The sequence below is a fragment of the Astatotilapia calliptera genome, chromosome 22, assembly GCF_964374335.1.
Source record: "Astatotilapia calliptera chromosome 22, fAstCal68.1, whole genome shotgun sequence".
Lineage (NCBI taxonomy): Eukaryota > Metazoa > Chordata > Actinopteri > Cichliformes > Cichlidae > Astatotilapia > Astatotilapia calliptera.
The window spans coordinates 14,256,287-14,271,115 of NC_137442.1; the positions used below are offsets into that span (position 1 = coordinate 14,256,287).

At 41.9% G+C, this 14,829-nt stretch overlaps 1 protein-coding gene across 1 annotated transcript; it reads left to right on the plus strand.

Annotated features, from left to right (window-relative positions):
• Window positions 1-2,682: 2,682 nt before the first annotated feature.
• Window positions 2,683-13,031, plus strand: tmem79a (transmembrane protein 79a). Its single transcript, XM_026157348.2, has 5 exons — window positions 2,683-3,009; window positions 5,653-6,438; window positions 7,327-7,521; window positions 7,621-7,843; window positions 12,120-13,031. Exons 2-5 carry the CDS (start codon window positions 5,745-5,747, stop codon window positions 12,310-12,312), a joined length of 1,305 nt encoding a protein of 434 aa, XP_026013133.2. The 5' UTR covers window positions 2,683-3,009; window positions 5,653-5,744; the 3' UTR covers window positions 12,313-13,031.
• The last annotated feature ends 1,798 nt before the right edge of the window (window positions 13,032-14,829 follow it).

The window sequence follows — 14,829 nt, forward strand, 5'->3', positions numbered from 1 at the left end:
AAAAATTGACTCAGTGAGTATTATGCAGTCATAATTATTATGCATAATAATGCATAATTATTCAGTTCAATTATGCATATATTATGCATAATTGAAGCTGCTGGAACAGTGAGGTGCTGATGAGAGAGAGTAGAAAGCAGAGGAGAGCTAGTGAATAAGGAAGTGCAGCGGATTACTATGGAGAAGGAGAGGGCAGCTATGAAGAGGAAGGAGAGTGGAACAGCGCTCGGTTGAGATGACATACCTGTAGAGATGTCTAGGAGAGAGGGCAGTGGAATTTTTAACTAGTCTGTTTAATAGTCTTGGAGAGTGAGAGGCAGAGGTGTGGACTCGAGTCACATGACTTGGACTCGAGTCAGACTCGAGTCATTAATTTTATGACTTTATACTTGACTTGAAAAAATGTTCTAAGACTTGTGACTTGACTTGGACTTTTACACCAATGACTTGGGACTTGAATTGGACTTGAACCGGTTTACTTGAAAAGACTTGATATTTTACCCCAAATATAAAATTTAACATGCATATTATATAGAGATTGAAAATGTGACGTCATTCACGGGTAGAACCGCAAAGGATTCTGGGAACTCGTGGCAAGCGGTACTAGCGCACGCAGGCTTTCAATTAAAATCAGTCACACAGCGATAAAAAGAAACACAAAAATGTCAAGAAGCTGTTGTATTATTAACTGCAATAGCCGGTCGCATGACAGCCACGGGAAGCCGACGGGTAAAGAGATCGGTTGTTATCGGATTACGTCGTTGAAGAGAAATTGTTCGAGCCATGTTTCCAAAGTAACAAAGACGCGACTGGATTGCAGCCATCCAAAGACCAAATATAACGTCCCAGAACACTCCAGCTCACAGGTTAGTCTGCTCCAAGCATTTACACGAAGGTCAGTCTGCTGTTGTAGTTAATGCGTCATTTTTCTTAACATAATTGGTGATATAGGTTACAAGCAAGTCTGGCGCTGAACAGAAATTGTCGCGCTATGCTCCTTTATTTATTGTGCATAAATAGTGAATTGTCCTGACACAATATTGCGTTTCGCTTCTGTTATTATGGTACATTGACAAAAACACATACTTTTATTCACAGGATAAAACAGGTTTTTTGTATCACTAATTGCCCAGTACGATTACAGCATACAATATTATTGTCACTGCTACATTTCTGTGATGCTACCAGAAATTATTTCCACTACTAATTAATTACCGTTGAGCTCAAAGGTCCTATTAATAAACGGTTAAGGAATGTGTATTTATGACGACGATTTGTGAGACTGGTAAACTTATGATACGTACGATGGTCTTTCGTTCTACACGGTGCATTTCAAGGTCCTGCACCCATCCGTCGGTAAACTGCACCTGGGCTTGTTGCAGTGACCGGAAGTTACTAAACTTCATGAGTGTATGCCCAAGAACCGTATAATTATAAATATGCATATAAATATGCTAAGATGAGATAGCTGACTTCATCTAACTAGCAAATGTTGTCCAGGCTACGTTGGTGATACAGTTTTTTTTTAATGTGTATGATATTTTTGTCATGCGATTTTAAAGCCGGTCCTACAACCGCATCCAAGAATAACATGCAGCTTATCTCAGAACTGTCGGTGAAAATTATTCTTGGAGCTAGGTTTAATTGAGCTGCATTTTAAAGAGGTGCAATTTCACAATTTGTGTATATTTTCTAAGTTCACTATTTTGTATGTGTTGAGAAAAACACAGATTTAAAAATTACATGGTCTAATATTTACATTTAGCATATAACTGCAACATTATTTTTTCGTTTGTTTTTTTTAAAGACTCGAAAGGACTTGAAATTCAAAGTTTCAGACTTGTGACTTGACTCGGACTTTTACACCAGTGACTTGAGACTCGACTCTGACTTGCCTGACATTACTTGAGACTTGACTTGAAACTTGAGGATAAAGACTTGAGACTTACTTGAGACTTGCAAAACAATGACTTGGTCCCACCTCTGGTGAGAGGATGCATGAAAACCCATGCCATGAAGAGATGAGAAAGAGTTAAGAAAAGTGGTGATGATCAATGAGGAGCACTATGACTTCATGTTGAGAAAGAGCGTTGAGTGTGTTGGTATTTGAGGACTGTGGAGAAAGCTTATATTAGGATGCCAAGACAGGAACTGTGGTACTGCATGAGGAAGGTGGGAGAAGTGGAGGTATGAAGTTAGTAGAAGCAAGATAGAATATGTGTGTGTGCATGAAAAAGCGACAGATGGAAAGCTGAAGCTGCGAGGAGCAGAAGTAGTGAAGGTGGATCAGTTTAAATATCTGGGTTTAATGCAATGCAATGGACAGCTTGCAAGAGAGGTGAAGGGCCGAGTGCTAGGGTGGAGTGCGTGGAGACGAGTGTCAGTGGTGATTTGTGACAGAAGAATAGTTACAACAATGAAGGTGAAAGTTTCTAGGATGGTAGCGAGACCTGCTATTATGTATGGCACGGAGAGGCCTGACCTTCTGTTTCTGTACAGGCCACGCCTCTGTATTCAGGTGAATAAATTAGCCTGTGAAGGGAAATGCGTTTGTTATGAAAAAGGAAATTTTTTGTTGTAAATTTGAGGCTGTAAACATGCTTTTTATGCTGTAAAATTGGGCATGTTAACATTTAGAGATCGAACTATTCTGAAGACAGCTCCTCAAGTGTTCACTAGAGGAACTGCAGCTTTTCAGCTCTGGAATAAAGGTTGATTAGCTGAACACGTGACTTTTTAGTAGAGACCGTAAAGATTAATAATAAAGATAAATACTCTAACTTTGATCAGAACCCCGATACAATAACGCTTTGAGAGAGGGCGGGGATGTTGACGTTTCTCGGGCGGAGTGATACTTCTGCACTGTTTCCGTTTCCCTGTTTAAACAGTGGAAGAGCACCTGGCCTCACCTGTCTGGAACTTTGTTTCCGCTTGCGGGAAACGGCAAAACTGGCGACTTTTAAACGAAGTTACGGATTGTCTCAGTGATGTGACCGGATTTAAAAACAGGTAAATCAACCGTTAACTTTTTAAAAAGATATATTTTAAAACCCGGTGCGGCGAAGAATCAACGGGCTGAGTCGTACTAAATATAGAGTTGCTAAACAAGTTCTGGCTGAAGCTACTTTTTCTTTCACGGGCTTCTAAAGTTACTCTACAGTGCATTTAAAGGCCCAGAAACGTCTCTGTGACACCTTAAGCCTTCACAGCAAACTCTAGACAATAAACTTGATCAACAGTGACCTGTTTTTTTGTTTTGTTTTTTGTTTTAAAGTGAAATACCGATAATGTGGACCGGTCGTCCAGAAGCAGAAGTATTTCCTGAGAAATCGCAGCGGCTGCCTCACATATTTTAATGCGTGTACAGCTTTGAGCACTCCTATCTCATTTTCTTAAATGTTTAAGAAAACAAAACATTTGATAACACATTAGATCTTTTTTTCTAACGACTTTGCACGATATTTTCAATCCTGAACAGCTCAAATCAGATTAATGTACGATGCAGCTGATTCTTGGTTGAGGCCTCAAAGTGGTGAAATGCCATCAGAACTGCTTTAGTTCTCAATGTCATAGATTCAAAGAGGTGCTGGAAACGTTCTTCAGAGATGTTGCTTCATGTTGATATGATTGCATCACACAGTTGCTGCAGATTTGTGAGCTGCGCATCCATTATGGGTCTGCTGTTCCACCACATGTCAGATTTCAGCTTTGTGACTTGGCACGTTATCCTACTAGAAGCAACTATCAGCAGATGGGTACATTGGTCTCAAAGAGAGATGGTTAGCAACAGTACTCAGGTTGGTACTAAGGGGTCCAAAATATACCACAAGAATGTCCCCTAAATTGTTACATCACAAGCAGCCTGAAATGCTGATACAAGGCAGGATGGAGCCATGCTTTCACATTTCTGCCAAATTCTGATCGTACAATCAGAATGTTGCAGTAGAAATTGAGACTCAAAATAAAATGTTATTTGTATAGGACATTTTCAGAAGAATCTCAAGCAACAATAAAATGAATCAAATACAAGTTTAAAAAGAAGCATTTTTAGCTGCTTGTTAAAAGGGATCAAATCCATTGATCAGAGGCTCAGAAGGATGTAATTGCAGATCTGGGGGCCACTGTTATAAAAGCTCTCAGCCTTGTGTGATGCGGGCCCTGATCACTTGACCTCCAGGACCTTGCTGGGAATGCAAGGATGTAAAAGTTCACTGATGTAACCTGAAGTTTGTCTGTGCAGAGCTCTAAAAGTCAAAGCCAGATCCTCTAAAGATAATGGGGAGTCAAGGCGATTGAATTAACAATGTTGTGAAGTGGGAGCACTCAGGAGATTTAGAAGATAACCTATAGAAGTTTCAAGGAAGCTTTCTTAAGACAAGTGAACAATGAATTGCAGTAATCCAAATGTGATGAAATAAAGGTGTGAATAACGATTTTCCCTTCAGAGTGTGACCCAATGAAACTGAACTTGGTAATATTTCTCAAGTAGAATCCAAGAGTGAACCAGAGATTTAACGTAAGCATTCAAAGTAAAGGCCGAGTCAGAAGTTACACCTGAGAGAAGATTTAGCTAACGTGGCAGAGGATCAAAAATGTCCATAACCATAGACACAAATCTTTTCAAAGCACAAAAAAAGGCTTCTGTTTTTGCTTCATTAAGTAGAAGAAAATTGCCAAACATCAAACTTTTAATATTTTCTAAATCCAAGAGTAACTATACAACTTAGAAAAATCTTGGGGCTTAAAGGAGGCATACAAATGAACGTCATCTGCATAGAATGATCCAAAAAAGTACTTAATAGTGCTCAAACTGTGCTGAAGAGGGACGGAAACAGCCTTCTGGTACACCGTAGGCAGGAGAATAGGACCTAGACTTGGAAGCAGTCATGGGAAAGGACCATTCAGGCAGAAGTGATCAGAGTCATTTCAAACCAGGCCACGATACGCCCACCCAGTATCTCAGTTAACTGAGCAAAAAGTGATCGTCAACATTTCTGAAGGTAGACATCAGCAGAACAGATCAATCTCCTGCATGATTGATCCGGGGCTGGGTGGCGGGGGCAGCACCTCCCTCTACCCTGCCACCTCCTCCTGCTTGTCCTTGGGAACACCAAGACATTCCCAGCAGTGGAACCTGGTGTGGCCTTCTGCTGCTGTAGCCAATCTGCTTCAAGTGTTGTGCTGTGTATTCAAAGATCCTCTTCTGCATGTCTTGGTTGTAACAAGTGGTTGTTTGAGTTACTGTTACCTTCCTATCAGCTCAAAGCAGTGCAGTAGTTGCTGGTGAAGTTGCTGCCATGTGATTAGCTGATTAAATATTTGCATTAAAGATAAATTCAACAAGCGTACCTAACAAAGTGGCCTTTGAGTGTACATCGTGATCTCCTAATAATTTTCCCGTTCACCCTCTGGATTAGTCGTTTATTGCATTTGCGACTCAGACACGTAGTGATTCATGTATTAATCCTGTCACATAAATCAGAGCTGCAGTAACATGTTGTATGCACAGTGCTGGTATGTGTGACGACAGAGTGAGCCATATCTGGTAACACGCCCATGATAAACGGTGAACTTTGATGTTTTTATGAAGCTCAAGTTGAAGCAGGCTGCTGCTTCAAGCATCGTTATAATGTTTTGTTCCCTCTCTCACAGAGAAATGCGAACAAAGAGGACTTTTAGGAGCTGGTAACAACAGATTCTCAGCAGTGCAGCTGGTATTGACTGGAAGTAAAGAAACACCAAGAATGGCTGACCTAATCAACAACACAAGTGAGGAGCTGGCATTTTCACCTGCTGCTTCAACTGCAGAGCCACAAACGCCAGTAAGTAAAAAGCCACAAGAACACAACGGCTTGGAGGACAAAAGAAAGCTTACAGATGATGAGGAGGAGGAGGAGGAGGAAGAAGAAGAAGAAGATGATGATGCGACCAGCTCTGCTTTTCTGGAGCCAAGCACTTTACCGTGGTCGGCAGGCAGAAACAGCAGAGCCCTTACAGAGCAGGATGAGGGAATCTCGTCAGAAAAAGGAGGATCAGAGCTTGACGAGAGGGACACGGGAATCAGCAGAGGGAGCCAGGACCTGTCAGAGGAGCAGAGCCAGGAAGAGAGCGATGTGAAGAGCAAGACCAAATGGAGGGAGAGCATGCCCGAGGGGGAGAGGTGGAGGGACGATGAGATTAAGGTGAAGCAGGGTGATAAAGAGGACGGCTCCCTCGCAGATGATGAGGATGAGGAAGAGGAAGACGAAGGGGGATTAACATGGGTCTCGGAAAAATCATCTCCAGGTTTCACGCCACAAGTCACGATTTTGAATCACTCCACGAAAGAGGTTCCCGAGGTGAGCAGGCCACTCGGAGAGAAGGAGGTGGAGCCGGAGATAGAGCACGACTCCGTTGTAGAGTTTTACCCGGAGTGGACAACCAATGACGACAAGTACTGTGAGTATCCCGACCAACCCAGACTCTGCTACACCCAGCCCACTTTTTTTATTAGCATTAATAAGGACCTACTCCTTGCACCGCTGAAATCTTAGTGCTTAGTGCTCTTATTCTGAAAAGTTGTTTCATTTTTGTTTTCAAAGTATTTAAAACTCCATCACAGTCATGAGGTGAGCAGCCAAAGTTGGCACACAGGCACATATCATTGATATCAGGTATTACGATGTCATCGCATTCCTTAACAACCTACTAACTGGCTGAAACAGCCTATTTGTGGCTTTTACGCACCTAGCACACCTTACAAAAAGAACAGTATTTTAATTTCACACCAATAAAATCTTGAATTGTGCTATATAGTACTCTTTTTAGTACGCTTGGATCTGTCTTTATATGGTTACCTGAGACTCGAGGCTCTACTTGATAGCACAGAAGCTCCACCTTCATGAGGGGCTGCCAATCAGAAGAGGAGCTTGTTTCACACAGTGGGTGAACTGAGGAGCTGCATCAAGACTAAGTATGAGAGAAATCAGGAAGTGTGACTCATGCAAAGTTACTCTATTAAAGTCAAAGAATAAAAATATGGAGTAGTAATTGAGGATAATAGGTCCGCTTTAATTTGATGATCTAATCACATGTTGGTTCTGTTCCAAGTAGGTTAGCGTGTTTTCTGGAGCGCATTTTCCCCCAGTGAGAAAGTCATTGGTGACCCGGCCTAGATCTCCCTTTTTTTTTTTTGGTGCTTAACTGGAATTAATGACACGTAATTATGTCTTTAGGTGAATCATGCTGTGGCTTCAGGATATGTTGTGTCATCTTTTTTGGCACAGTCTCCTTCCTGCAGAGTTACTTTGGCTAATCATAAACCGTAACTGTGTTCTTCCTCCTCAGACCTGTGTGAGCATATCTGCAAGGAGAAACTGAGGGTGGTTTTGGCGATGGTAGCTGCAGCAATACTTTTCCCTTTCCTGGTGTGGGGTGGTTACGCCTTAATACCTTTTGATTCGCCAAAGCTTGAAAGCGCCCCCCTCAGGGTGGTGTACACACTGCGCTGCGCCTTTTTTGCCAGCGTGCCCATCCTGCTCGGTGAGACTTTAGTGTTTTCCTGTGTTTAAAATTGTAATGCACCAAAGCAAATCTGTCATGCAAATAAGAAAATGAGGTGACTATGATCTTTCTCTGCAGGCGTGGTGGTGCAGGGCCTCGCCCGGCTGCGTTACAGCGCGGTCAAGCCCCTCGTTCAGAGTAACCTGTTGAACATACAAGTGGCCGTGCACTGGCACTACGTCAATGAATCGCTCGGCCTCTTCCTCTTCTACTTCCTGCAGCTTGCTGTCATGGCAACCTACATCAGCCAGGACCTCATCAAACTGGTGCCGCTGCTTACCATCGTATTTGTTTTTGGCAGGTACGTGTTTGTGTGCGTGTTGTCAGCAACTGGTAGTTCAGTGATGAAAATATTATGATTAGTTTATACCTACTGAATGACACTCTCATAAGACTCATCTCTCATAAGACTTTTCAGACTATCTAAACATGGAGCACAGCAATGATTAAGTAAAGGAGGGTTCTGTGTCAAGCCTGCATTGGTGCTCTCTGGGTACTCAAGCGCCAGAGATATTAATTTTGTGTTAAAGTGTGATTGTGATGCTGGCCAGCGGTGTGAATGTGAGAGTTTTTACTTGCATCTGTCTAGGATGTACCCTGCTTCTTGCTCACTGTCAGCTGGTATAGGGTCATCTTCCCTTAGCCCGAATTAGATAAATGGTAAAGAAAATGCTGATATAGATGGAATTTTATGGATGGAATGATTTTCCAACTTCCTAACAGACCGTGCAGAAGCTCAAAGAATCCCAAACAAATACAGAGGGAGATGTTTTAAGAGCTTGAAAAGATTAGACTTTCCAAAGAAAATGTCATGTATTTCTGTTTCTGGTCTATACTTGCATCGCTGTACCAGTGCTGCTGCAGAGGTACAGTGGAGATAAATTATACGTTTGTGGTGATGTCACTGTTTGCGTGCAACATGGTCACTCTTGTGTGACCTCATCAGAAGCTCGAATGTCCTCAGCAACACTAATATCAGGAGGGACTAGGACCTCTGGTATAATAAGCTGACATGGTGTCACACCTCTTCTCTGCTTCTATAGCAAGGAGGCTGTCTGGTGAAAGGCTCACTCATGGTACTCAGAGAACCGGGGTTATATACATAACCTTAAAGTTCTGGTCTTTTACATGTGTTGATGGGCAGGTTTTGTCTGAGTCACAAAAGTAAATTAAGGAAATTAGTGCAAGTTTTGCATGTCCTCAGTACCAGTATAGGTGGTCACATCATTGTGCTTGACAAAACCAGTGTGTCGATCATAATAGGCTCGTATGATTGGAGTTTAACCATGCATTGCATTAACTTTTGATAATTTGTGCCAAGTAAGGGAATCATCAGCAGTTTTTGAAGGATTGTTTAAAAAAAAAAAAAAAACTCAACTAAAAGTTTGTCCAGATGTCCGCACGTCATAATGACCAAACCTATTACAGTTCATGCTAAGGGGGAGGGTTGATGACAACACTGTTGCAGTTACTTTACTAAAATCCAGGAGCTGTTGTACGTCAGTACGATTTATCCTCCATTAGCTATGATTGTCCCTATACAATGATCTGAATCCATGAAAGTTTTGTCTGTGATAAAGTTTTAAACCTGTTCGACTGTCACAGTCGTCTCTGTGAAACCTGGGAAAGGTGCTGAGCAGACAAAAGTCCAACTAAAGCTGCAAAGTCAGCGTGCTCAGACTCCGTCATTACTACGACTTCACTAGACTGACTAGGTCAAATTTCTGTGAGACAGAAAGTGCGGCTGTAGTGAGTGTTTTTTAAAAAGCTTTTAATGTGATTACTCCTCTGATCTTTAGGTCTACAACAGTGAACTCTAATCCCTTTAAAATGCTGCTTGATGCTTTAATTGGTTTTTATTTGGTTGCACATTAGCTCCACAAGTATGAGGTAAAGACTGTGAAACCATTACTTTCAAATTGTACTGTGCAAGAACAGATAATCATCTTCACTTGTAAAAAAACAAACTGTTTTTGTGCCCCAGTTAAATGAATAAATGAGGAGAAGCTGAAGAACAAAGTTTCTTTTCAAACTTTAAAGAATCATCAGACCAAAAAGCCTTTTTAACAGCCTTTTAAATAAAGTTTCACTCTTTGTTCAGTCAGTGGCTGAACAAACAAACATGACCCCTCGATCAGTTTTACTAAATTGAATACAGTGAAACTATTTGCATGCTCGAGCACGATTAAAACAAGATATATTATCTAAACCACAGAGAGGGTGAATAACTTGTTATATAACCTGTTACTTCCTGCTGTTTCTCTGTTGGACTCGTCATGCCTCTAACTGCTTTCCTGCCTTTCATCATCTGGTTCAACTGGGGATTTGCCCTAAACCTGTCTGATCACCCGTACTGCTGCAGTTACTTTATCCACAGTTTAAAGCTTGCATGCAAAAGAAAAACATCTGCAGTGGGGACATCACAGTGCCGCCTGCTTACAAAAAACAGTGAGCCAGTCGTATCGATCCCTGGTTCAAAGAGTGTGCTGTGGGACTCTGAAAACTAGTGATAAGTCAAGGGTAGCTCATGGTTTATTTCTCAAAAATTGCAGTCTGAAATTGCACTCAAAGATTATTTTTTTTAGTTTTTTTTACCTTTGTGCACGTCATTATATTTTGGGTAATCTGCATAAACCAGGGGTGGGCAACTCCTGGCCTCAAGGACCGGTGACCTGTAGGTTTTAGATGTGTCCTTGAGCCAACACAGTTCCAACTGTGATTTAAATGGCTAAATTACTTCCTCAACATGTCTTGAAGTTCTCCAGAGGCCTGGTAATGAACTTATCATTCGATTCAGTTGTATTGACCCAGGGTGATAACTAAAACCTGTATGACCACCGGCCCTTGAGGCCTGGAGTTCCCCACCCCTGGTATAACCAATTTGAATTCCACTTTAAAGACCGATACAAAGTGGTGTACATGTAAGAAGTGGAACGAAAATCACACATGATTCCAAACATCTTTTACAAATAACTGAAAAGTGGGGTGTGCGTAATTATTCAGCTCCCTGAGTCAATACTTTGTAGAACCACCTTTTGCTGCAATTACAGCTGCCAGTCTTTTAGGGTCTGTCTCTACCAGCTCTGCACATCTAGAGACTGAAATCTTTGCCCATTCTTCTTTGCAAAACAGCTCCAGCTCAGTCAGATTAGATGGACAGCGTTTGTGAACAGCAGTTTTCAGATCTTGCCACAGATTCTTGGTTGGATTTAGATCTGGACTTTGACTGGGCCGTTCTAACACATGGATATGTTTTGTGTTAAACCGTTCCATTGTTGCCCTGGCTTTATGTTTAGGGTCGTTGTCCTGCTGGAAGGTGAACCTCCGCCCCAGTCTCAAGTCTTTTGCAGACTCCAAGAGGTTTTCTTCCAGGATTGCCCTGTATTTGGCTCCATCCATCTTCCCATCAACTCTGACCAGCTTCACTGTCCCTGCTGAAGAGAAGCACCCCCAGAGCATGATGCTGCCACCACCATATTTGACAGTGGGGATGGTGTGTTCAGAGTGATGTGCAGTGATAGTTTTCCGCCACACGTAGGGTTTTGCATTTTGGCCTAAAAGTTCCATTTTGGTCTCATCTGACCAGAGCACCTTCTTCCACATGTTTGCTGTGTCCCCCACATGGCTTGTGGCAAACTGCAAACGGGACTTCTTATGGTTTTCTTTTAACAATGGCTTTCTTCTTGCCACTCTTCCATAAAGGCCAACTTTGTGCAATAGTTGTCCTATGGACAGATTCCCCCACCTGAGCTGTAGATCTCTGCAGCTCGTCCAGAGTCACCATGGGCCTCTTGGCTGCATTTCTGATCAGTGCTCTCCTTGTTCGGCCTGTGAGTTTAGGTGGACGGCCTTGTCTTGGTAAGTTATACTTTTGCAAGCCACTGCATTTGGCATCAGAAGCTCTCTGGTTCCCATTTGTAGCCAATGTTCTGTTAACCTGTTACATCTGAGCATTCATAAATGGACGGTGTGGAATAGATTTTAGCATTTTATAAACCAGATTTAATAGGTAACAGCTGATTTAGACTTCTGCAGCGAGTCTTCGTTGAGCTGATGATGTCACCTACACACGTGGACAAGCTTCGAGGCTACGTTCTGCTTTTCATAAGCAGTCTGCTGCCAGCCGATTTTAAAAACTGCTGTAATAATGAATACATTTAATTTCCAACTCGGGCTGAGAGCTCTGAGACGATAATTAATTCTTCCTATACCACAGCACTTTGAGCTACATACTGAAAAATAAGGCCTCAAATCTCCAGTACTCCATCACATTGTGCCCTGAAAAAGATCTGACAGTCTCGAAAACACGATGACAGAAAATTAGGACACTTTAAAAAAAAAAGAAAAAAAAAAAGAAGCCTCTATTAGGCCATTAGTGCAGCTTTGAGTCATCAAGCACTCGATACAAAAACAGATGAAAAGGATAAAGGAGCTGCGCTGTCTAATGTTCCTGCTGAAAGGAGAGAGTGGGTGTGTGGGCTGATGCGGGCAGTGATCAGATCTTCTCTCAGTATTGTGTCCAGCTGCTGGTGACTGTGCTTCAAACAGAAATGAGTCTCATCCCCCTCTCGTTGCAGGCTGATCTACTGGCTCTGCCTCTCCCTGGGCAGCAGCGCCAGAGGCTTCGGCTTCGGCTTCTCCTTCTTCCCCATACTAGTCATGCTGGGCACCAACCTCTACTTCGTGTGCTCGTCGATGGGACAAGACGGCGTCTTTGACGTGGCGCTGCCCACCTCTGCTCCTCCACCCAGGCAGCGCTGGTGGGGTTAAAAGGGCGTGGAGCAGAAAGAGACAATGAAACCTGTAATATAATACTTGGAGTATAACGATACAGTTTTTGCTCACAGACAGCTCGTTCTGTCCTGGTGGGTCCAAGTTTTAATAAAGAAGTCATCTGCTGATGAATTAAATATGCTTTATGATCATTGATCAGCAGTGTTGTGTAAAAATATATATATATTTGTATTTTGATGCAGTTCATCATACGGGGCTGTTAATCAGTGACTTCATGAAAAGCTAAAGGATCACGACTTAGTGCGAAATGTTTCCTCGGACCTTTTTCTGTTTACAAAGAATTCAAACATACGAGCTCGTTATGTTGTGGGTGAAGAAAGTGACTTTAAAAACCGGAGCGTCAAAATCATCAAAATCAGAAACATTTAATCAACCGTCCAATCATAAAACATATGACTCTGTACAGTTGTCTTTTTTTTCTTGTTTTTGAACTTCGCTTTGAGCAGACTGACGTAGACGATCCGGTTTATATAGATTTAACATTTTGGACGCCCTCATGAGACGATCCGTTCTTAGTGAGCTACAACTCTGTGGTCTCATGTTTTGTGCTGATGTAGTACTTTTTTGTATGTTTGTATATCTACTTGTTATTTTTTCACTTTAGGTCATATTTAGTGATTTAAACTTTAAAATACACAAACTAAAACAAAATATCTGAACTCTCGACATAAGAGAATTAAAAGATTTTCAAATCATTGTCTTTCACTTATTTGTTTATTTTCACACTGCTGCTGCCAGCTGTGTGGCTTCTTAAACTTAATATTTATAACTGTGCCTGTTAAATGCACCTTTGTTGTTTTGATCAAAGGCTTTTCTTTGTTGATAGCAGCACAAAGTGAAATGCTATTTTTGGATTGTCCTTTTTTTTTGTGTCCAAAGGATGTTTTGTGTTTACCCCCCCTCCTGCTGTGAGTGGTAAATATGTAAAGAAAATGTCAATATTTGGAAACATGATAACAGTGCAGCTGATGATTCAGATTAAAATGCCTCATTTCATCAATTCTGTCCGGGAAAGGGTGAGTCAATGTTCTGAGTTTTGGCAACATCAGAATGTAAAGCTGAAAAATGCCCCCAGTCCTGAAAAGCAGACTGCAGAGCCACGATCGCGGTGACCCAACGAAGCTCGAGGAGCGCCGTGAGTAACGCCGTATCAAAACCAGCAAACGGCGGACGTGAATGAACTCTGAGTCAGTGCCACAGGGTTGAAGTCCATTACTGCGTCTGCTATCAGAGGGATCGTGAACCCTCCACTTGCCCATCCAATATCAATCATTATCAGTGTAACGATGTGTTCAAATCAATAGATTCAGTCCTTGTCTAACAGAGTCCCTCAAACATCCCAGAACTGTGGTGCCAACACAAAGCTGCTTTACATCTGTGTAACTTTATTTAAGCAGTCATTTATTGATTCATTTTCGAGCTAAAATTTGTGAGTTGCAATAAAATTGCACAATGTACTTTTCCTTAATCACAATACAAGGCTTGTCAGCATTGAAGGGTGGACATGAGCTGCTTGAATGTTCTCCCACACACACACACACACACACCTTTGCCTCTTTAGACATGTCTTGGTTGGTATGTTTGCTTTAGTTTCCCCAGCCTTTGTCATGTCATGCGTGTGCGTGTACACACCCATTATTCCATATCAAACTTTTCCATGTTGGGCTTGTTGTGATCTGTCCAGGAATCCCAGTAAACTCACAATCCGATCGGGAACTACCCTTGAAGGGAGTTTAGAGCCACCTTCATTTGCCGACTTGTTTTCTCTCTCTGCATTTTATTTATTTTCTTTTGTAAATTATTAGAACCGACAAATGTTACTAAGGCTGTAGTCTGGTCAGGCGGTTACTTTGAGGATTGATCCAGCAGCAACAGCCTGCAGTGAAAAACATGTTTGTTTGTTTGTTTGTTCGCAGGTGTGGCTACGTTTTGTTTAAACTGATGACCAAGAAGTCGAGTGTAAATTATAGTCTGGATCTAAAGTCCTGCAACAGTAATTCAATTTTTATCTAATGCCACACTTGTTTGCATTAAAAACAGCTTTTATTTCTCTGCTTTTACCAGTTTCCCCCCTGTGAAACATCAATGCAAACCCTTTAAATCACAATGAGTGAAGTCCATATACAATAACAGCGCCTTAAAAGATAATATTGGCTTTTTAGAAAAACTACAATTATTCATTCTTAAATCTCAGATGTTGTTGATGCACAGCTGCTGCTCACCTCCTCAGAGGTTGTGAGAGATGAGCTAAATTTGGCTGTCTGGTTATTGTCGAATGTGCGAATCGAACCTCCGTCTCACGTGTTTGTAACTGTGACAATAAGCAGAGGATGAAGAGGTGAAGGAAAAAAGGAAAGAGAGACACGTGAATGCACTAATGGACTGAATTCAAAAAGATTTCTGGGTATTTCGCACCTCTTGCTGTGCCGCCACATGTTCCGGATGAGTCATTATAAAAGCACTTTTGCCCCCACCTCGACGCAGGAACAACAA

What these genes read in the sequence shown, in the direction of transcription:
- tmem79a (XM_026157348.2), top strand. Translation starts at nt 5,745, where the DNA reads ATGGCTGACCTAATCAACAACACAAGTGAGGAGCTGGCATTTTCACCT. An exon ending in CAGCGTGCCCATCCTGCTCG is followed by an intron (nt 7,522 to 7,620) that starts GTGAGACTTTAG and finishes CTTTCTCTGCAG; the next exon opens with GCGTGGTGGTGCAGGGCCTC. An exon ending in ATCGTATTTGTTTTTGGCAG is followed by an intron (nt 7,844 to 12,119) that starts GTACGTGTTTGT and finishes CTCTCGTTGCAG; the next exon opens with GCTGATCTACTGGCTCTGCC.